The sequence below is a fragment of the Orcinus orca genome, chromosome 8 (genome assembly GCF_937001465.1).
Source record: "Orcinus orca chromosome 8, mOrcOrc1.1, whole genome shotgun sequence".
Lineage (NCBI taxonomy): Eukaryota > Metazoa > Chordata > Mammalia > Artiodactyla > Delphinidae > Orcinus > Orcinus orca.
Genome location: NC_064566.1, coordinates 47,434,954 through 47,458,101, shown reverse-complemented (window position 1 = coordinate 47,458,101; position 23,148 = coordinate 47,434,954). Strand labels below are relative to the sequence as shown.

The window sequence follows — 23,148 nt, the reverse complement described above, 5'->3', positions numbered from 1 at the left end:
GCCTGGAAACGTCTACTTGCTAACTTAGAGGGGACTTTATAACTAGGGCCCTCTTAGACAGCATCTCCCCTTCCAGCCCCTGTGAAGATTGGTTCAGATTTCAGTTAGAGTGCCTAGACAACTTGGTGTGGGCCAGATCCTGTGGGATCTGTGTTGCTACCAACCCTAGGAAGAGGCCACTGGGAAGCCGGAAACAGACCAGAAATAAGGACTCCCCACTATGGGTAACCAAGCCTCTGTCCTGGCGAAATTGCTGCTAGGGTGCATTCTCCATAACGGGAAATTCTTCGAGTACTGTCCACTACCAAAGAGACGGCTTATTTCCTTTTGCAACACCATGTAGCCCCAATATAAACTGGCAGATGCAGAAAGTTGGCCAACTAATGGCTCGCTAGATTATAATACTATTTTTCAATTGGATCTCTATGGCCAGCATTTAAAAAAATGAGATGAGATTCCCAGGTACAATGTTTCATGGCACTTAGCCAAAACAAGGGCCTCCACAAAAAATGCAAGGCTGGTTCAAATCTCATTCTCTCTCGGTTTTCCTCCCCCGGGAACTAGTCCAATGCACGCCCACAGAGTTCAGTACCAGAACTCTGAATCAGTAAGCTATTCCCCCTTTGGGAGGTCCCCAATGGAGAGGGGGGCGCTGACCACCATGTATGTACCCCTCTCTTTCTCAGATCTATACAACTAGAAGGATCAATCCCAGGGTTTATGGGAAGACCCCCGAGGGAATCCTTAATTTAGTCTGGGGAATATTCCACTCTCATTTCCCCACTTGGGTGGATGTCCAAACCCTCCTAAAATATCTTATTCTCTGGGGAAGAAAAGGCACTGATTATAACTAATGCAAGGGAGAAAGTGGATAAGACCAATCAAAATTATGCAGGGCACACCGTATAATAGCTTGGAGCCCCAGCCATCCCCAACACGGACCCTGGGTGGGATCATCAGGAGGAAAACAGTTGGCAGAACCTCACACATTTCAGGGATTTGATTCTTAAGGGCTTAGTCAGCGGGGAAGAAACCCGTAAGTTGAAGTAGGGTACAGGGAGTCATCCAGGGACCGGAGGAAAATCCCTCAGCCTTCCTTGAGTGCCTAAGGGAGTGTCTCCAAGTGTACGCAAATATAATCTGAAGCCATTGGAAGGGCAGGCCACTCTTAAGTCCCAGAGGGCCCCAGACGTTGTGAGAAAATTACAAAAGTTGGGGAGAGGGCCCACCATGCCCACTTCCCGGCTGGTGGAATCAGCACTTCGGGTGTTCAACAACCGGGATCTGGAGGCGAATGCAGAGGAAGATAAACGAGCAGAATGAACTGCCGGTGTTCTGGCTTTAGCGATTCAGGGTCAATCGACCTCCCAGGAATGACGGCCCCCCAGGGGACCCTGTGACATCGATGAGTCGCCCTGCATTTCGAAGACCACGCCCACAGTGGAGAGAAGGGCTTAAAACCAATCAGAGTGCAAACTGCATGGAGGAGGGTCATTGGAAGGGAGAATGCCCCAATGTCTCGGAAGGAAACTAGGTGGACCATTGTGTCCTGGCCCAACCTCACTGGTTGCGCACATAAAAGAAGAAGAGAACTGAAGGGGCCTAGGTGCTCCTCAGAGCACCCTGGAAATTACCCCTGAGGAGCCTCAGCTGACCCTGACCATAGGGGGTAAAAAGGTTGACTTTTTAGTTGACACAGGGGCCACCTTCTTGGTCTTGAACACTCGACAAGGCAAAATGACCAAAGATAAATGTAAGATCATGGGAGTGGAAGGGAAGCCACAGGAGTGCAATTTTATAGAGCCCTTTTAGTGCGCTTTGGAAGGAAAAATGTTATCTCACTCTTTCTTATATATCCCAGAATGCCCAATTCCTCTAATAGAAAGAAACTTACTATATAAATTGGGAGCTACAATTTACCTCAGAGACAAAAACCTTATCATTGAAATACCCAAGACCACCTTCTGTTCTGTAGCCCTAACGCTACCGCCCTCTGACAATAATAATGGTCCAATTAACCTTGAGGGGATTAACCCCTCAGTATGGGCCCACGACAGAGCCCATACTGTTGGCAGAGCCAGGAGGGCACCACCAGTCATAGTCAAGCTGTGACCCAACTACAGTCACCCAAGTAAAAAGCAATACCCCTTAAACCAAAGAAGCCCTAGTGGGCATTAAGCCTATAATAGAAAGCTACTCAAACAAGGGCTTCTTAGATCCTGTCAGTCCCCTTGCAACACTCCTATTCTTCCGGCAAAAAAATCCAAAAAATGGGAAATACCGGCTAGTTCAGGACCTCCAAGCAGTAAATGAAGCTACGGAGGAAATTCACTCCTGGTGCCCAACCTGTACACATTACTCTCTACCCCAAACCCTGAGAGGATCTGGTATTCACTGTTAGACTTAAAAGATGCCTTCTTTTGTGTGTCCTTAGCCCCAGTATCTCAATAGATTTTTGTATTTGAATGGCAGGATCCCTACAGCTCTAGAAAACAATCATTGTGCTGGAAGGTTCTGCCCCAGGGACTTAGAAACTGCCCCACCCTTTTCGTTAAGGTTTTAGCTAAAGATCTTAGTGATCTTGAGTTAGAAGAGCGAACTATACTTCAATATGTGGATGACATTCTAATCGCCAGCCCCACCAAAGAGCTTTCTGACCATAACACAGTTAGCACCTTATATCATCTGGCTGAGAGAGGATATAAAGTTTCAAAGCAAAAAGCCCGGATCTCCCTCCAGCGGGCAGAATACTTAGGATTTATAATAGAAAAGGGGCACGTGTTGCAGCAAAAATAGAAATGAGATTTTTCTGATAAACAAGGAAAATAAGCAACAGTGAACAGGCTGGGGAAACAGCATAAACAGGCCTGAAAGAGTTAAGCAATCTTGGTTATTCTTTAGCTGTTACTACAAACACCCACTTGTAGCTAGACTTGTCCTTCACAAAGCTAAACAAAGCTAATTACTCTCTGATTCCATATGAATTGTACCCTGCACCTGGCGTTTACTCTCTGCATTCTCTTGTAGCAAATTATCCCTTGTAGCTGTTTACATTTCAGAAAGAAGGTCTCAGGCCGATAACCCAGAGATGAATGGACCCAATTACCAGGCTGCCTGACAGCAGCAGTGACTGTTTTAAAATATTGCAAGAAGAAGAATGCAAGACCTTCACCACTTTGTTCCTTATCACTTATCCTGGACTGCAAGTTCCACCTATAAGACCCTCCGCAATTCCCCAAGACAGGGGGGCACAGTTCTTGAGGTGCTAGCCTACTGTGTCTTCCCTTCTTCCTGGCAAGAAAAATAAAGCCATCTCTCCCTTCCTCCAAAATCTCTGCCTCCGTATTTCTGTTCGGCATCGGTGCACAGGAAAGCTGAAATTTCGGCAACACACAGGGCACTATCTAAGGAGAAGAAGGAATTGGCTTGCCAGACGGCACCCTCTAGTATGAGAAAACAGCTCTGGGGGTTCCTAGGGATGGCCGGGTTCTGCTGTATAGGGATCGCCAACTTTGGCTTAGGTGCTAAGCCCTTGTATGAACAATTAAAGGGAAGGACCCTGACCCTTTTGAGTGGACCCCCAATTGTGACCGGGCATTCCTGGAACTGAAAAACCACTTCATAAGAGCCCCCGCATTAGCCTTACCCAACCTGAGCTGTCCCCTCCATCCATATATACTGAGAGAGGAGAAACTGCCCTGGGGGTGTTTACACAATAACTGGGACCTCTGACTCAGGTTGTAACCTATTTTTCTAAACAATTGGACCAAACCCCTAAAGGATGGCACCTATGCTTACAGGCTGTAGCTGCCACTGCTCAGCTTCTCAAAGAAGCTAACAACTTAACTTTTGGACAGCCCCTGACTATCTAGACCAGCGGTCCCCAACCTTTTTGGCACCAGGGACGGGTTTCATGGAAGACAATTTTTCCACAGTCCGGCGGGTGGGGGTGGGGTGGTTTCAGGATGATTCAAGTGCATTATATTTATTGTGCACTTTATTTCTATTATTTTTACATTGTAATATATAATGAAATAATTATACAACTCACCATAACGCAGAATCAGTGGGAGCCCTAAGCCTGTTTCCCTGCAACTAGATGGTCCCATCTGGGGCGATGGGAGACAGTGCCATCGCAGCGTGTTGCTTGCGTCCAATCTACTTGGTAATCTCGTTTTGGTTGCTGTCACTGCAGAAAACCCTGCTTCACAAAAACAGGATGTTGGAAATGCAAGCAGGCTTTTCAGTGCCTTTGTGGCAACCTCAGAATATTCCGCCTTGACTTAAATCCAGAATGTATGGAGATCTGAAGTTGTCTCACACATACTTCTAAGGCCACCCTCATTTGCGATCTCAAGCAGTTGATCCTCTTCTAGCACGGACGAAGTCGATTCACCTGGCTTATTCACAAATGGGTCATGGATCCATTCCTTCCCAGTTCGGGGGTCTTCTGTGATTGGGAAGTAATGCTCAAACTCTTTTGAAAGCTGAGATAGGTGATCGTGCACCAGCTGGGAGAAAGAAGGCCCTGGCTTAGTCTCTTTCAAAATCTCTGTTAATGTCTGAAACATGTCAAAAATCCCAATGTTCACTCGTCACCCCCATAATTCCAGTTTGGCTTTGAATGCAGCCACTTTATCTGCCGACTTGAACACGGTTGTCCTTCTTCCCTGAAGTGACGGATTGAGTTTGCTGAGCAGGTTGAATATGTCACACAAGTAAGCAAGTTTTGTGACCCATTCTGTGGCACCAAAATGTGCTGCCAGTGGTGACTGTTCTTCTAAAAGAAATCTCTGGAGTGGCTCTCTTAACTCAGAAACTCTGGCCAGTGATCTGCCTTTAGAAAGCCATGTCACTCCTGTGTGTAAGAGAAGACGTGTGTGCTCTGCCTCCATCTCCTCACAGAGCTGTGCAATCAGACGTGAGTTAAGGGCACGTACTTTAATGTGGGTGATAATCTTAATCACATCCTGCAAAACGCTGTTAAGTTCAGGAGACATTTTTCGGCTAGTCAGCATTTCTCTATGGATGACACAGTGTGTAGACTTACATTCAGAAGTGACTACTTTGACCCAAGTAGTGAAACCAGAAAGCCGTCCAGCCATGGCAGCTGCTCCATCCGTGCATATACTGACACAAAATGACCAATTCAGTTTTCCTGATATGTAATCATTCAAAGACTTGAATAGTTCTGCAGCTGTGGTATTGGTTGGCAACAAAAGTGCACACAACATATCCTCGTGCACATCCTCCTGAAAAATATATCGCACAAACACAAGCATCGTTGCCTTGCTGTCAACATGGGTCGATGTGTCAACCTGGATGACGTACATGGTGACTCATTAATCCTCTCTAAAAACTGTGCCTCAGTATCTTCTGTTATTTCATCAATTCGTCTAGTTATGGTGCTAGTGAAAGAGGAACACGTGCCACCATTTGAACTGCAGCCTCTCCTGAAAGTTCACAACGAATGTCCTTAGCAGCAGGCAGGATCAACTCTTCACTGATAGTAAAGGGTTTCTTAGGTGTATCAATGTGGTTGGCCACTAAGAATGATGTTCTCAGTGCAGACACATTTGCTGAAGTGGTGGCCTTCAATAATTGCTTCTGTTCTTTGTGTTCACATTTTTTTCTTTTGAAAAACTCCAAAGGCTTGTCTTTTCATGCAGGGTGCTTGGTCTCCATGTGGTAAAGCAGTTTTGGAGGTTTCATGGCTTCCTTGGATGGCCAGTCACCACATATTATATAAAGCGGTCTTGGAGAATGTGAATCACCTGTTGCAATGAACCCATAATTTAAGTAGAACTCTTGGTATTTTCTTTTAAGTGCAGCTGTCTTTTTGTTGGCAGTCTTAGAGTCTTCTGCTATCTCATTATTGGGTCTTTCCCGTTTTTCAAAGAAGTTTTCCAGTGACATTTGTTTTTTACTCATTTTGGGTACTGTTAGCTTGTGGGCTTACCAAAACTGTGACTGAGACAAGTGCACAATGTGGAAAAGAGGAGCAGACAGAAGTGGTAAATAAAATAATGGGCAGGCCACGTGCAGACTAAATTAAGTGTCAGATTCTGACTTAAAGCCTCCCACCAGATGCAGCTTAACTGTCACTTGACACTCACTGATAGGGTTTTGATATGAGTCTGCAAGCAAATAATTTACTATGGTCTCTGTGCAGTCAAACCTCTCTGCTAATGATAATCTGTATTTGCAGCCGCTCCCCAGTGCTAGCATCACCGCCTCAGCTCCACCTCATATCATCAGGCATTAGATTCTCATAAGGAGCGTGCAACCTAGATCCTTCGCATGCACAGTTCACAGTAGGGTTTGCGTTCCTATGAGAATCTAATGCCACTGCTGGTCTGACAGGAGGCGGGACTCAGGCAGTAATGCGAGCGATGCGGAGCAGCTGTAAATACTGATGAAGCTTTGCTCGCGCACCTGTTGCTTACCTCCTGCCGTGTGGCCCGATTCTGGTCCATGGCCTGGGGGTTGGGGACCCCGGATCTAGACCTCCCATTGCCTCCGAGCCCTCATTAAGGAAAGCGGGGGCAGGTATCCCCTAGTTCTGAGGCAGGGGATAGATGGGCCCCAGGCTGAGCAGCTGATATTTGTCTCCTGAGGACAGACACTTCAAGATAAACACAATGGCAGGAGCAGAGAGGACCTAAGCCCTGCTTGGGTAAAAAGATAAGGAGGTTACATACTTCTCATTCTTGAGGTCAAGAAGACCTCCTAAACTTCACATGAGCAGAAATGATGCTCAGGGGTCAGGAAAGGGAAGGGATGCTAACCCATAATATGTCCTGCCAACCTCCCAGAAACCCTCACACTGGACTCCATCTTGGCTAAAAGATGTGAGCACACATGGGGGAGAGCCTGAGTCAGATCAGATATGGGAAGGGAGCAAGATGACTGGCCACAGGAAAACAAAGACCCATAAAACTGACGCTATATAAGCAATTTAAGACACCCCCAAAGCGTGACTCTCTCTCTCAACCCACCCGTGTGTCCTTTTCACATGTACTCTGCTTCTAATAAAAGCTTTACCCACTTCACTACCGTCTCTCTGCTGAATTCTTTTTTTAATTTACTTATTTTTTAATGTTTATTTTCTTATTAGTCATCCATTTTATACACATCAGTGTATACATGTCAGTCCCAATCTCCCAATTCATCACACCACAACCCCCACCCTCCAACTGCTTTCCCCCCTTGGTGTCCATATGTTTCTTCTCTACTCCTGTGTCTCAATTTCTGCCCTGCAAACCAGTTCATCTGTACCACTTTCTAGGTTCCACATATATGCTTTAATATATGATATTTGTTTTTCTCTTTCTGACTTACTTCACTCTGTATGACAGTCTCTAGATGCATCCATGTCTCTACAAGTGACCCAATTTCATTCCTTTTTATGGCTGAGTAATATTCCATTGTATATATGTACCACAACTTATTTATCCATTCGTCTGTCAATGGGCATTTAGGTTGCTTCCATGACCTGACTATTGTAAATAGTGCTGCAATGAACATTGGGGTGCATGTGTCTTTTTGAATTATGGTTTTCTCTGGGTATATACCCAGCAGTGGGATTGCTGGGTCATATGGTAGTTCTATTTTTAGTTTTGTAAGGAACCTCCATACTGTTCTCCATAGTGGCTGTATCAATTTACATTCCCACCAACAGTGCAGGAGGGTTCCCTTTTCTCCACACCCTCTCCAGCATTTGTTGTTTGTAGATTTTCTGATGATGCCCATTCTAGCTGGCGGGAGGTGATACCTCATTGTAGTTTTGATTTGCATTTCTCTAATAATTAGTGATGTTGAGCAGCTTTTCATGTGCTTCTTGGCCATCTGTATGTCTTCTTTGGAGAAATGTCTATTTAGGTCTTCTGCCCATTTTTGGATTGGGTTGTTTGTTCTTTTTAATATTGAGCTACATGAGCTGTTTATATATTTTGGACATTAATCCTTTGTCTTTTCAATAAGTGGTGCTGGGAAAACTGGACAGCTACATGTAAAATAATGAAATTAGAACACTCCCTAACACCATACACCAAAATAAAGTCAAAATGGATTAGAGACCTAAATGTAAGACTGGGCACTATAAAACTCTTAGAGGAAAACATAGGAAGAACACTCTTTTTTTTTTTTTTTGCGGTATGGGGGCCTCTCACTGTTGTGGTCTCTCCCGTTGCGGAGCACAGGCTCCGGACGCGCAGGCTCAGCGGCCATGGCTCACGGGCCCAGCCACTCTGCGGCATGTGGGATCTTCCCGGACCAGGGCACAAACCCGTGTCCCCCCCTGCATCAGCAGGTGGACTCTCAATCACTGTGCCACAAGGGAAGCCCCAGATTAAGCTTTTATATACAGAATGGATAAACAAGGTCCTACTGTACAGCACAGGGAACTATGTTCAATATCCTATGATAAACCATAATGGAAAAGAATATTAAAAAAAAGAATGTATATATATGTATAACTGAATCACTTTGCTGTACAGCAGAAATTAACACATTGTAAATCAACTATACTCCAATTAAAAAATATAGAGAGAGGGACTTCCCTGGTGGCTCAGCAGATAAGACTCCACACACCCAATGCAGGAGGCCCAGGTTCGATCCCTGGTCAGGGAACTAGATCCCACATGCATGCCGCAACTAAGACTTTGCATGCCACAACTAAGGAGCCCACGTGCTGCAACTAAGATCTGGTGCAACCCAATAAATAAATAAATAAATATAAAAATAAATAAACAAATAAATGGGTAAACTTTAAAAAATAGAGAGAGAGAGATAAAAAATAAAAAGTAAAAACATTTCAAGAAACAAAAAAAGAATGGCTCGAGGAGTCCTATTCCTGTCGTCCCTCCCACACCCAGAGGAATCCTCCCTGAGCAGCTCTGTCTGCAGAGCTACGCCAACCCTGCTAGTCGAGTTCCCCCCCAGTGTTTACAGCAGTTGCTTCAACTCTTCCCAAACGGCATCTGTTGTGGCAGGGCTGGGGTACAGCCTCCAGAAGGTAGTATGTAATTGTGAGTTTACAGCTTGGGTGGTGGAGACAACAGGGAGTAACTAGGACAGCTGATGCAGCTTCCGGGGGAGAGTGCCACCTGCACAGATGGGGTGTGGCTGCCTGCCTGGGGCTGGGAGCCTCAGACCTATATTAGGAGAAAGGCTGGCCTCCAGGAAGGGAGAATGGGAAAATGTCCCGAAGAAAGAAATGAAAGAAAACATGCCTGCCTCCTAGTTGAACACAGCCAGTGTTTGTGGGGGCAATTCCTGTTGTTTGTTTTTTAAAGCAATAACGAGTGAAGATGGAACAAACTGGGCTAAAGCCGCCGTTCTGAGCATCATTATAAAACATTCTTTTTCATGGAACTGTAGGGTTTGCAAAGCATTTCCCATAGTGGGAGATATCCCTCTGAAATTGCTGTGATCCTTTTACAACCACTTTAGTTTGGAGAAAGAACCTCAGAGGGATTCCATGCCTTGTCCAAGGTCACAAAGCTAGGACACAAGCCCATGTTTCTGAATGTAGGTCTTTCCCCTACACCACGGCAACCTGTGATACAGTCAATGCATAAAAACATTTTTTTCGGGTTTCCCTGGTGGCGCAGTGGTTGAGAATCTGCCTGCCGATGCAGGGGACACGGGTTCGAGCCCTGGTCCGGGAAGATCCCACATGCCGCGGAGCAACTAGGCCCGTGAGCCACAACTACTGAGCCTGCGCATCTGGATCCTGTGCTCCGCAACAACAGAGGCCGCGACAGTGAGAGGCCCGCGCACCGCGATGAAGTGTGGCCCCCGCTCGCCGCAACTAGAGAAAGCCCTCGCACAGAAACGAAGACCCAACACAGCCAAAAATAAATAAATAAATAAAATTCAAAAACATTTTCTTCGTGATGCCACACAAACTTAAACTGAATTCCTGACTTCAAATTTAAAGAAGGCTTCCATTTTTCAGGTGCCAAAGCTGAGGCCCAGAGATGTCAAATGATGCTCTTGGAGAAAGGACTCTGATTGGGTCATTTGTATTGAGACTTCAGTCTTTCGCAGCCTGCAGTTTAAGAGCAAGTATAACTTTCTTCCATGGTGGGAGAGAACTCAGAAAGTATAGAAATGTAGAAAGGCTCCTCTTTTCTCTGCCTTTCCTCCTGTTACTGTGTATCACCTGCCGTGTTCCCCTCTAAGTTCTCTTCCCCTCTTATCTGTTAAGGAACATTGCCCCAGCAATTCTTCCATCTTTTCCTCTCATTATCAGTTCCTTCTCTCTACTTGATAATTCCTGGCAGAGTACATGTGTTCTGTAATTTTTCTCATATTAAAAAAGTCATAAAACCTCTTGACTTCCATATCCACATTTAGGTGCTACTCCATTTCCATGTTCCCAGTTACAATAAAATTTCTTGAAAGAGTTACCTATACTTGCCATCTTCAATTCTGCCCATCAAATTCTCTCTTGAGTTTACTCCAAAAAAAGCTTTCACTCTCACCACTCCTTTAAAACTGCCCTTGTTGAGATTTCAATAAACCCACATTGCTAAATGTAATGGTCAGTTCTCTGTCAGTTCCTTCTCATTTTCCCCCAACCCCGTAAACGCTGAAGTGCTGCAGAACTCAAATCTCAGTTTCCTTGGTGATCTTGTCCTATATCATGAGTTTAAATAACAACAATATGCTGATGGTTTACATATGCAGGCTGGATCTTCCCCCTGAACTCCATGTTCGTATATCCATCTGTCTACTTGGCATCTCCTCTTGAATGACCATAGGCAATTCAAACTTCACGTGATCAAATACAAACTCCCAATCTTCTCCCAGAATTCTTGTACCTTATAGTCATCTAAAGAAGTCATCTCAGGAGAACACCCGAGATCAATATAGTCATATATAAATAGTTCAAATCCTTCCTATGCCACATTGGTTAATGTACATTGTTCAGAATTTTTCATTTCAGGAAATGGCGACATCATACTTCCAGTTGCTCAGGCCAAAACCACTGGGGTAATTTTTTACTTCTCCTTTTCATACCTCACATTCAGTCTCTCTGGCGTTTACTTTAACGTATATCCAGACTCTACTTCTCACCAGGTCCACTGCTACCACTCAGATGTCAGTTTCTTGCCCTGATTATTGCAGTAGCCTCCCGACTGACCTTGCTTTGTCCCGTGCCCTCTCCCAACAGTCTAGTTTCAACATAGAAGCAAGAGTGAACTTGTTAAAATGGGCTTAACTGCTACTCCACTTGATGTCCTCTCATTCTACTTGGAGTAAGAGCCAATGTCTTTACACTAGCCCATAAGGTCCCACAGAAGCTGCCTTTCCCACCTAACTTCTCTGATCTCCCTGTGGTTATGCCTCTCCTAGCATACTGACCTTCCAGTGGGTTTTTATACATCTCAGACATGCTCCCACCTCAGGTTTTTAGCACTTGCCCTTCTCTGCCTAGAATGCTCTAATCCCCAGATATCTGCCTAGCCTTCACCCTTACCACCTTCAGGTCTTTCCTCAGATGTCTCTTCATCAGTTCTTCCCTGACAATAGATTTTTTCTAATTGTAAATATCCTTCTATTTAGCATTCATTATCCCTCATCCCTGATTTATTTTACTCGATATCATTTATTCTCAACTGCTATATTTTTTACTTTTTTGCTTATTATCTGCCTCCCCATGTCCATTAGACTTTTTTTTTTTTTTGCGGTACGCGGGCCTCTCACTGTTGTGGCCTCTCCTGTTGCAGAGCACAGGCTCCGGACGCGCAGGCTCAGCGGCCATGGCTCACGGGCCCAGCCGCTCCACGGCATGTGGGATCTTCCCGGACCGGGGCACGAACCCGCATCCCCTGCATTAGCAGGCGGACTCTCAACCACTGCGCCACATTTTTGTCCATTTTGCTCACTGAAGCATCCCTTGTGCCTAGATACCTGGTGCAGATAGAGCCCCTTACAAATGCCTGTTGATTAAATGAAGAGATAAGCCTAAGAAGAACCTAAAGAACACTCATACCCCATCAACCCAAAGAAAATCCTACCAACCCCTTGGAATACATCCTTTTAGAGTTCTTATTCTGGATATTTATATTCTGAGTTGGACAGAAATTAGTGGCATAAAAGCAAGTCAGCCTCTCCCACCCCTTAAATTAGGAAAAATAGACCAAAACTTTTTCAAGATGCAAAAAGAGATATAAAATGCTCCAGAGGGACTTCCCTGGTGGTGCAGTGGTTAAGACTCCACGCTCCCAATGCAGGGGGCCCGGGTTCTATCCCTGGTCAGGGAACAAGATCCCACATGCATGCCGCAACTCAGAATTCGAATGCCACAACTAAGGAGCCCGCCTGCCGCAACTAAGACCTGGCACAACCAAATAAATAAATAAAATGCTCCAGAGTGTATTAAAGTTATTGATAAATAGCAACGGCTGGAAATACTCATTTTTGCCCATACTTATCATTTCAACTACATTATCATGTTCACAATCTTGTTCCAAGTCAATTTGATTTCACTCAAAGCAATTTGAAACCACAATCTTGTTGGAATGGGTTTCAGGATGCAAACACCTCAGATTAATACAGTCATATATCAATAGTTTAAATTTTCCCTATTCCACTTTTGTTAATGTATATTGTTCCAAATGACTATTATTCTGAGAAAACTAGAATGCCTACTATGTGTGTTGACTGTATATAGGGGCAAACTCATGTGGCCCTAGAACTCTTGAGGATGGCCTAGAATGGAAGCATAATGGTGAGACTAGCTTTCTGTAATAGGTAGAGCTTTATTAACCATCCTTGAATGTCTACTATGTGCAGGCACTGGGCTAGCCTCATTACAAGCCAGGACATTCTTTATAAATAGATGATTGAGGATAATAGGGAACACCTGAATCTGATCACATTGTTTAGGGTGTACTGCACTGTGCACAGCACCATTGTCGTGTCTGTGGTTAAGAAAACTATGGTCTGAACCATTATTATAGTCTATCCTGAAGACAGACAGTGTTAACATGAGATGGGTATTCATGGAGTCTGAAAGAAGGGAAATCAGAGAGCAGTGTTTGCTACCCTGCCCAGCGTCACGAGCATTCTGCTTACTGGAACGGTGATGGGAGAATGCTTTGGTAGGTCTCTCCCCCACCTGGATGAGATGCCCCTGAGGATGATGCCTGACCTTTGTTGGCCATCAGAAAAGTTTGGCAGCAGAAGTTGGGAGGGGTGGATGTACATATCCCATATCCCATATTACATTCACTAGAAGTGAATTGCCCCGGTCCCACATTAATACACCCACCTCTGTGTTTATATATCCTCCCGTTGAGTCTGGGACTCATTTCCTGTGAGCCTCGTCACAGCGAGCATCTTGACACGGTTGAGTTTCTGGGCCGACAGGGCTGAGGACCTGGACTCTTAGGGCACCTCCAGGACTCTGCTTGAGGAGCCAGACCCCCTCCCTGAAACAGAAACAGTTTTTTCATTGGCTCTTAAATCAAGCTTCAACAGGCATGAGGACCTCATTTCTTGCTTCTTACTTTTTGATCCTGTGCCCAGAATCTTAAGTGTAACATAGAAATTAACCCCAACAATTATGGTGTATGGACTAACTATAAGACATAGTTAACGTCCTTATGTATGAGCGGGTTTCAGCTTGAGTCTGAGCTTCAGACTTTTCCAGGGATGTTTGAACGGGTGGGATGGAATTAGCAGAAGTCTATTTGCTTAGGGCTGAAGGGACTCCTGAGGAAGAATTTATATCGGGGGAAGAATGATCCAGGTATAAAGAGTCTGAGGAGATGAAGAAAGCTTAATCACCTTAAGGGGGCTATTCTGAGAACATCGTGGTGTCTTCCATTCTTTTTTCTTCCAATTAGAAAAAATGTAGTAAAATACACATAACATAAAACTTACCATCTTAACCATTTCAAGCGTACAGTTCAGTGCTGTTAAATACATTTTTATTATTGTGCAACCATCCCCACCATCCATCTCCATAACTTTTCTTCATCTTGCAGAACTGAAACTCTAACTCCCCATTCCTTCCTCTCCCCAGCCCCAGCAAGCACCTTTCTACTTTCTGTCTTTATGATTTTGACTATTCTAAATATCTATTATAAGTAGAGTCAAACAGTTTTGTCTTTTTTGACTGGCTTATTTCACTTAGTATAATGTCCCATAGTTTCATCTATGTTGTAGCATATGCTAGAGTTTCCTTCCTTTTAAAGGATGAATAATATTCCATTGTATGCATATACGACATTTTGCCTAACCATTCATCCATCAATGGACACTTGGGTTGCTTTCACGTTTTAGCTATTATGAATAATGCTGCTATGCATGTGGTTGTACAAATATCCCTTCATTGTCTCCCATTATTGACTCTGCTAGACTCATCCCAAAGAAAGCAAGGGTGAAGTCCTTAAACCAGAACTGAAAGAAGAATTTCACTCAAGTCCCTATTAAACAGCAGGATCCAAGCAGAGCTCATGGAGGGTGGCACAAAGCAGAGAGACGTTCTCCCTCCTTTCACCAAGGAAATGACACCACTGGGGCTCCACTAACTCAGTGGAGAAGAGTGGGGACACAGAGGAGTGTGGTGGCAGTGGCCCTGAGGGCTGGTAACTGAGCAGGGAAATGCAGTTCCTGGTAGATCTAGGTTGGGAGGTGGAAGAACCACACTGCCTGATGGGAGCAGACTTGTGATGATCCAGAAAAGGAAAGGATAGGAGGATATTTCTGCTGGGGTCCAGGAGGGTTGGGCACTTGTAACAGCTGATTATGCCAGAGCCTGCCCTCTGCAAACTGATAAGGACCCCTGATGAGAATTAAAGGTTTGTGGGTCATCAATCTTGATATGCAAGCTGTAGATTAATCTTGTGATATATTTTGTCTGCTAATTTAACTTTAATGTATGTTAATAATAAGTCTGGTGAGAATTGAGGAGCAATAAAGAATGTATGATTCTTCCCCAAACAGGATGAACTAAATCTTTTGAAGCCATAGAATTGCCTGCTCTACCCCATACTGCAACCAGTAGTGATTCAATTCCAGAAGCAAGGAAAAAGGAAACCAAAACCCTGAAAATATAAGAGGAGGATCCTTTTCCTTATCTGGAGTACAACGTTTCTGAAAATCCAAAGGAAGCTTTTTTAGAAAGGACAATTCAGTTCTCAAAAGATGGTTCTTGAAATTATCTACAGGGGGTCTCTGAGGATCCTGAAGGTTCTAACCTCCCATGGTCACAGCAGCTCCACCAGGGGCCCTTTTGTCAAGCCACCAGGTGACAGCCAGAATCTTTCCCACAGGCTGCCAGCTGCCCAGTCCCCCAGGAGTGCTGCCAGAGAGGAGAGAGATGGTGGGTGGAGAACTTACCCAGAAGGAATCCTTGCCTCCCCCAGAAGGGAAGCCAGCACCAGTGCTCTCCAGAGATCCATGGAGCGAGGGACGCACAACACACCTGGCAGGCTTCAGAGGCAAGGATGGAGACGTTAAGCTGCAGAAACTTGTTGGACATCTCTCCACCTTGAAGGCAAGGAATCGCTTTTGTTAAAGTCCATTAATGTCTAGGAAAAAAAGCAGAATATATTTTCAGGGGATATTTGTGCATTTTATCCATAAAGACAAAGGGAAAGAGGATTCTACTATGTGGATTAGAAGGTATGTGATGTTTCTCGGCAAGCTGTCAAAGAAAATTATATTACCCGAAACATTTATAAGAAGTGATGGTTATGAGAAAAAACAGTCCCCTGGAAGACTACCGCTGAGAAATAAATGGTTATTAGGGTCATGCTAGCGTATGAGTTATCTACGTCCTTGACTTCTGAACCCAGAAGCATCAGCAGCCCAGAGACTAGCCACTGTACTTCGGGACCATCCTTCTGAAAAGGAAATCTATCTCTGTTGTTGCCTCTTTGTCACCTCCTGTTTATTCTCCTTCTTTAGCCATCAGACCATGGAATCCTGACTTAATGAGGTTACCCACAACATGCCAATGGCCAAATCAAAAGGCCTCTTTTCCCATTCTTATAGGACTAGATTTTGTGCAGCATTTCACATTATTGACTACCCTTCTTGTTGAAAACTAAGCTCTCTCCCCAGCTTCCATGCTCTGTCCTGCTTCTCCCCCTGCCCTTCTGCTCATTCCTTTCAACTTCTTTCCTCAGGTTCTCCTCTCCCTTTGCTCCTTTTCCTCTTAAAATAGCCTTTCTCAAGGCTGCAACCCTCACCCATACTTGCTACCTCTCAAATCACATCATCCTTGGCTGCTTTCTTAATCCCTGGACAACTGTAGCTGGACATCCCACAGGTACCTCCAAAACTACCAAACACAAACTTAATTCATCTTCACCCCTCACACCCTCCCTATATCTGCTACTGCTATGATATTCCCTTTCTGGTTCTTTTCTTTCCTCCATTTTAAGCATTATTGGTCATCAAATCTTTTTTTTTCTTTCTTTTTTTTTTTATTGGTCATCAAATCTTATTGAGTCTGTAGAAACAATGTTTTTGGAAATTACTTTTTCCTCCTTGTCACTCTTGTAGTCCTCATCATATTTTATTTGGGCTCTTATATCTATGCATCTCCTCAACTGCCAGATTAATTTTTCTTTAGTACAGGTTTTCTTTTTTGCCTCCTCTGCACGTGAAGGGCAATAGTTCCCATCACTAGGCTATAAGATAGAGTCTAACCTTAGTGTTACCGAACCCAGGTCTGGCTGCTCACCGCTTGAAAGCCAATTCTCGACGGACAAGTGTTGGTAGGAAAGGAAAGGTTGCTTTATTTCAGAGGCTGGCAACAGGGGGAGAGGGTGGACTCCTGTCTGAGAACCAACTCCCAATTGCTGCTCAGGGGACAGGGGCTTTTAAAGGGGAGTTTCAGGGTTGTAGGTGGAGGGAGGGAGCAGAACAGCGCAGTCAGCTCTGACAGGCATCCTCAAACCAGTAATGTGGTGGTCTGATCAGCGCCATCTTGGTTGTTTTAAGTACGTTAACCTTTAGTTCCAGGCTTTGTTCCCATTTCTCTGAGGTCAGTTCTCGGAATTGTGTGAAGCGGAGCAGCTTATGTCACGGCTTCAATTTGGTCATCATGTCGTCAACCTCCTCCACCTGGCGGGGTCTTCGGTGTCTGCAAATCAGTTAACAGGATGTGGCTCAGAATATTATCTATAGCCCTTAAGGAGGAACTAAAGGTCCTTGACTATGCTTAATGATTAAACTATTATTATTTGGTCTCCTTTGACTGTTTTCCTTTGTTTCTGCATTTTCTCACTTCTCTGATTAAACTTATTCTTTGTCTAAAGTTTTCCCACAGACAAAAGGCAGGCTGAAGACATACCGGGGGAGGCAAGGACCATAGGGTCCTGCTCTGTTTCATTAGCACCAAAATAAGACCCTTCACAACTGGGACTCAGGCTGTAATTTTAAATAAACTCCCCTCAATTCCCCCTGTCAAAGCATCCGCCACATAGAACTGCCACCTTTGGCCCGACTATCCCTCTGCTTAGCCTTTCGAATCCTTAGTTCATGCCAAACCCTCTGAATGGAATGCCTTCCCTTCTCTGTCTCCCTGAAAAACTTCTGATTCTTTTCAGGCCCAGCCTACGTGTCTAATCCTTAGTTAAGCCTTCCCTCAGAGTCCTAGGAAGTCACTCCCTTCTCTGTGTTCCCTCTGAACATACTGCTCACATCTGTGACAGCGTTTATCACCTTGTTCTGGGGACGGTTACACACAGTTCATAAATTCTATGCTAGAGATCACAGATTGGGTTTTATTTGCTTCTGCATTCCCAGAGCCTAACTGAGAGTGTGGCAAGAAGATGGCGCGCAAAGAAGACTTGCACGTGACCATGTGAAAGAATGAATGACACAAGGGATCAGTCTCGGGGCAGGAAGGGTGGCTTCGCACCGGAGCGGTGCGGAATCAGTCCCAAAGTGGGGACAGTGCAGAGATGACTGTGCTTAAGCTGCGTCAAGCTCAGGCTCTGTCTCGGCAGTTGCGTGACTCTGTCACTTCGACTTTAAGAGCCTCAGTTTCTTTTCTTTTCGTTAACGTGGGGTAAGTGTGCTCGCCTGTTCACACCACAGGGGCAGTGTGAGAACCACTGAGAGAGGTGTGTAAGTAAGCAGTCTGTGAAGGGCTGCAGGGATGGAAGTTTCCCAGGACCCTAGTGTGAGGGCTGATCGCAGACCTGGATGAGGGCGCCCATCCTGTGGCCATGACCACGAAGGTGCCAATTCAAGTGAAGGGGGTCCACCAGCTGCAGCGTTGCCAAGTCATAATCCACAGTGGTGCTGCGGGAGCTAGGGTGGCTTACGAGGTGCGTGATGGACCTTTTCTGATAAGACAAAAAGAGCGTAAAATAGACCCACTGAAGAAGGGAGGCTCGTGGAGCTTGGGTGCTTGAACTCTCCCCAGAAAGGAAACAACTGGAAGTGTGGGTACCTGGTCACCATGTGGGATGGTGTGGGACCCCCCTTGTGTTGTAAGTGCCCGCATGGCTCCAGGTGGCGAGGGTGTGAGAGAGGGTTTCCTAAATGACTGTTGCTCATTCTACAGTCCTGCAGGGCTAGGAACGGGAAAAGCTGACCTGTGGGCAACAGAAGGTTCCCAGGAGAAGAAGAGGACCTCCATTGTGAAGCTAGACACAATTGACAGACCTGGAGTTGGCTCTTCAATCCTCCCTATTTCTCTCTTTATAAAGGGAAAGAAAATCCAGTCCAAATCCTGTATTCTTCACCAGAAACATCTATGACCAAACCCAGGTCAGCACCGTGGGAACCACGTGATCTAGTGGGGCTGTGGCACTCAGAGCGAATGCTGGTGGCCAGGAGAGGAGGGAAGCTCTGAGGTCTCTTACCTGAGGGGAGCCTTTGGCCAAATCATAGATGTTTGCATTCACCAACCAGGCAACTAGAAAGTAAGAAGAAAAGAAATCGAAGGTATGGCCTCATTAAAAAATATGGGGTTGGGAAGTGGCTCTCCAAGGACCCCTGGAATCAGAGGGAAAGCAAGGCCGCCATCTTGACCATCACAGTGAAGGCAATAGCTGGCCCTTCCAGCAGCCCAGTGAGGCTCTAGAGAACGCTGTCTCTTCTATGTATGTAGATGTTCCTACGGCTCAGAAACATGACGCAGTCTGTCTGACACCACTTCATGAGTTAAGAGCTCTAAGAGGGGAGACCTTCAAGATGGAGGAGGAATAAGACATGGAGATCACCTTCCTCCCCACAAATACATCAGAAATACATCTACACGTGGAACAACTCCTACAGAACACCTACTGAACGCTGGCAGAAGACCTCAGACCTCCCAAAAGGCAAGAAACTCCCCACGTACCTGGGTAGGGCAAAAGAAAAAAGAAAAAACAGAGACAAAAGAATAGGGACATGACCTGCCCATCTGGGAGGGAGCTGTGAAGGAGGAAAGGTTTCCACACCCTAGGAAGCCCCTTCGTGGGCGGAGACTGTGGGTGGCAGAGGGGGGAAGCTTCAGAGCCGCAGAGGAGAGCGCAGCAACAGGGGTGCAGAGGGCAAAGTGGAGAGATTCCCACACAGAGGATCGGTGCCGACTGGCACTCACCAGCCCGAGAGGCTTCTCTGCTCACCTGCTGGGACGGGTAGGGGCTGGGAACTGAGGCTCGGGCTTTGGTCGGATCCCAGGGAGAGGACTGGGGTTGGCGGCATGAACACAGCCTGAAGGGGGTTAGTGCGCCACAGCTAGCCGAGAGGGAGTCCGGGAAAAAGTCTGGAGCTGCTGAAGAGGCAAGAGACCATTGTTTCGGGGTGCGTGAGGAGAGGGGGTTCAGAGCACTGCCTAAATGAGCTCCAGAAACGGGCGTGAGCTGCGGTTATCAGCGCGGACCCCAGAGACGGGCATGAGACGCTAAGGCTGCTACTGCAGCCAACAAGAAGCCTGTGTGCGAGCACAGGTCACTATCCACGCCTCCCCTCCTGGGAGCCTGTGCAGCCCGCCACTGCCAGGGTCCCAGGATCCAGGGACAACTTCCCTGGGAGAACACACGGGGTGCCTCAGGCTGGTGCAATGTCACGCTGGCCTCTGCCGACGCAGGCTCGCCCCGCACTCCGTACCCCTCCCTCCCCCCGGCCTGAGTGAGCCACAGCCCCCTAATCAGCTGCTACTTTAACCCCATCCTGTCTGGGCGTGAACAAACACCCTCAGGTGACCTACATGTAGAGGCGGGGCCAAATCCAAAGCTGAACCCTGGGAGCTGTGAGAACAAAGGAAATTTCTCCCAGCAGCCTCAGGAGCAGTGGATTAAATCTCCACCATCAACTTGATGTACCCTGCACCTGTGGAATACCTGAATAGACAATGAATCACCCCAAAACTGAGGCGGTGGACTTTGGGAGCAACTGCAGACTTGGGGTTTGCTTTCTGCACCTAATCTGTCTGGTTTTATGTTTAACTTAGTTTACTATTTAGAGCTTAATATCATTGGTAGATTTGTTTATTGATTTGGTTGCTCTCTTCCTTTTTCTCTATATATAGATACATATATTTTTTTCCTTTTTCTCTTTTGGTGAGTGTGTATGTGTTTGCTTCTTCATGTGATTTTGTCTGTACAGCTTTGCTTTTACCATTTGTCCTAGGGTTCTATCTGTCCTTTTTTGTTTTTGTATTTTAGTATAGTTTTTAGCGCTTTTTATCATTGGTGGCTTTGTTTTTTGGTTTGGTTGCTCTCTTCTTTCTTTCTTTTGATTACATTTTAATTTTTAACAATTTAAAAATTTTTTTCTTTTAATACCTTTTTATTTTATTTTATTTTGTTTTATTTTCCTTCCTTCCTCCCTCCCTCCCTCCCTCTCTCTCTGTTTCTTTCTCTCCTTCTTTCTTTCTTTCATTTTTTCTTCCTTTTCTTCTCAGCTGTGTGGCTGCCAGTGTCTTGGTGCTCTGGCTGCATGTCAGACCTCTGCCTCTGAGGTGGGAGAGCTGAGTTCAGGACACTGGTCCACCAGAGACCTCCCGGCTCCATGTAATAACAAATGGCAAGAGCTCTCCCAGAGATCTCCATCTCAACGCCAAGACTCAGCTCCATTCAATGGCCAGCATGCTCCAGTGCTGGATGCCCCATGCCAAACAACTAGCAAGACAGGACCACATTAGCAAAGAGGCTACCTAAAATCATAATAAGTTCACAGACACCCCGAAACACACCACCAGACGAGGTCCTGCCCACCAGAAAGACAAGATCCAGCCTCATCCACCAGAACACAGGCACCAGTCCCCTCCACCAGGAAACCTCCACAACCCACTGAACCAACCTTAGTCACTGGGGGCAGACACCAAAAGCAACAGGAACTACGAACTGCAGCCTGTGAAAAGGAGACCCCAAACAGTAAGTTAAGTGAAATGAGAAGACAGAGAAACAAACAGCAGATGAAGGAACAAGGTAAAAACCCACCAGACCAAACAAATGAAGAGGAAATAGGCAGTCTACCGGAAAAAGAATTCAGAGTAATGATAGTAAAGATGAACCAAAATCATGGAAATAGAATGCAGAAAATATAAGAAATGTTTAACATGGACCTAGAAGAACTAAAGAGCAAACAAACAATGATGAACAACACAATAAATGAAATTTAAAATTCTCTAGAAGGAATCAACAGCAGAATAACCAAGGCAGAAGAATGGATAAGTGACCTGGAAGATAAAAGAGTGGAAATAACTACCACAGAGCAGAATAAAGAAAAAAGAATGAAAAGAATTGAGGACAGTCTCAGAGACCTCTGGGATAACATTAAACGCACCAACATTCGAATTATAGGGGTCCCAGAAGAAGAAGAGAAAAAGAAAGGGACTGAGAAAATATTTGAAGAGATTATAGTTGAAAACTTCCCTAATAGGGTAAAGGAAATAGTCAATCAAGTCAGGCAAGCGCAGAGAAACCCATACAAGATAAATACAAGGAGAAACATGTCAAGACACATATTAATCAAACTATCAAAAATTAAATACAAAGAAAAAATATTAAAAGAAGCAAGGGAAAAACAACAAATAACATACAAGGGAATCCCCATAACGTTAACACCTGATCTTTCAGCAGAAACTCTGCAAGCCAGAAGGGACTGGCAGGACATATTTAAAGTGATTAAAGGGAAAAAACCTACAACCAAGATTACTCTACCCAGCAAGGATCTCACTCAGATTCGACGTAAAAAATTAAAAACTTTACAGACAAGCAAAAGCTAAGAGAACTCAGCACCACCAAACCAGCTTTACAACAAATACTAAAGGAACTTCTCTAGGCAGGAAACACAAGAGAAGGAAAAGACCTACAATAATAAACCCCAAACAATTAAGAAAATGGTAATAGGAACATACATATCAATAATTACCTTAAATGTAAATGGATTAAATGCTCCAACCAAAAGACATAGACTGGCTGAATGGATACAAAAACAAGACCCGTATATATGCTGTCTACAAGAGACCCACTTCAGACCTAGGGACACATACAGACTGAAAGGGAGGGGATGGAAAAAGATATTCCATGCAAACGGAAATCAAAAGAAAGCTGGAGTAGCAATTCTCATATCAGACAAAATAGACTTTAAAACAAAGACTATTACAAGAGACAAAGAAGGACACTACATGATGATCAAGGGATCAATCCAAGAAGAAGATATAACAATTGTAAATATTTATGCACCCAACATAGGAGCACCTCAATACATAAGGCAAATACTAACAGCCATAAAAGGGGAAATTGACAGTAACACAATCATAGTAGGGGACTTTAACACCCCACTTTCACCAATGCACAGATCATCCAAAATGAAAATATATAAGGAAACACAAGCTTTAAATGATACATTAAACAAGATGGACTTAATTGATACTGATGGGACATTCCATCCAGAAACAACAGAATACCCTTTCTTCTCAAGTGCTCATGCAACATTCTCCAGGATAGATCATATCTTGGGTCACAAATCAAGCCTTAGTAAATTTAAGAAAACTGAAATCATATCAAGTATCTTAACCGACCACAGCGCTATGAGACTAGATACCAATTACCAGAAAAAATCTGTAAAAAATACAAACACATGGACGCTAAACAATACACTACTAAATAACCAAGAGATCACTGAAGAAATCAAAGAGGAAATCAAAAAAGAACTATAAAAAAGTGACAATGA

At 44.9% G+C, this 23,148-nt stretch overlaps 1 protein-coding gene across 1 annotated transcript in view; it reads right to left on the bottom strand.

Moving 5' to 3' along the window:
* Positions 1 to 18,152: 18,152 nt before the first annotated feature.
* The window catches only part of OVCH2 (ovochymase 2), a 30,383-nt gene continuing 25,387 nt past the window's right edge, over positions 18,153 to 23,148 (bottom strand). Inside the window, 2 exon segments of the mRNA XM_049713826.1 lie at positions 18,153 to 18,323; positions 18,846 to 18,898. Coding sequence (XP_049569783.1) covers positions 18,153 to 18,323; positions 18,846 to 18,898 — 224 coding nt within the window.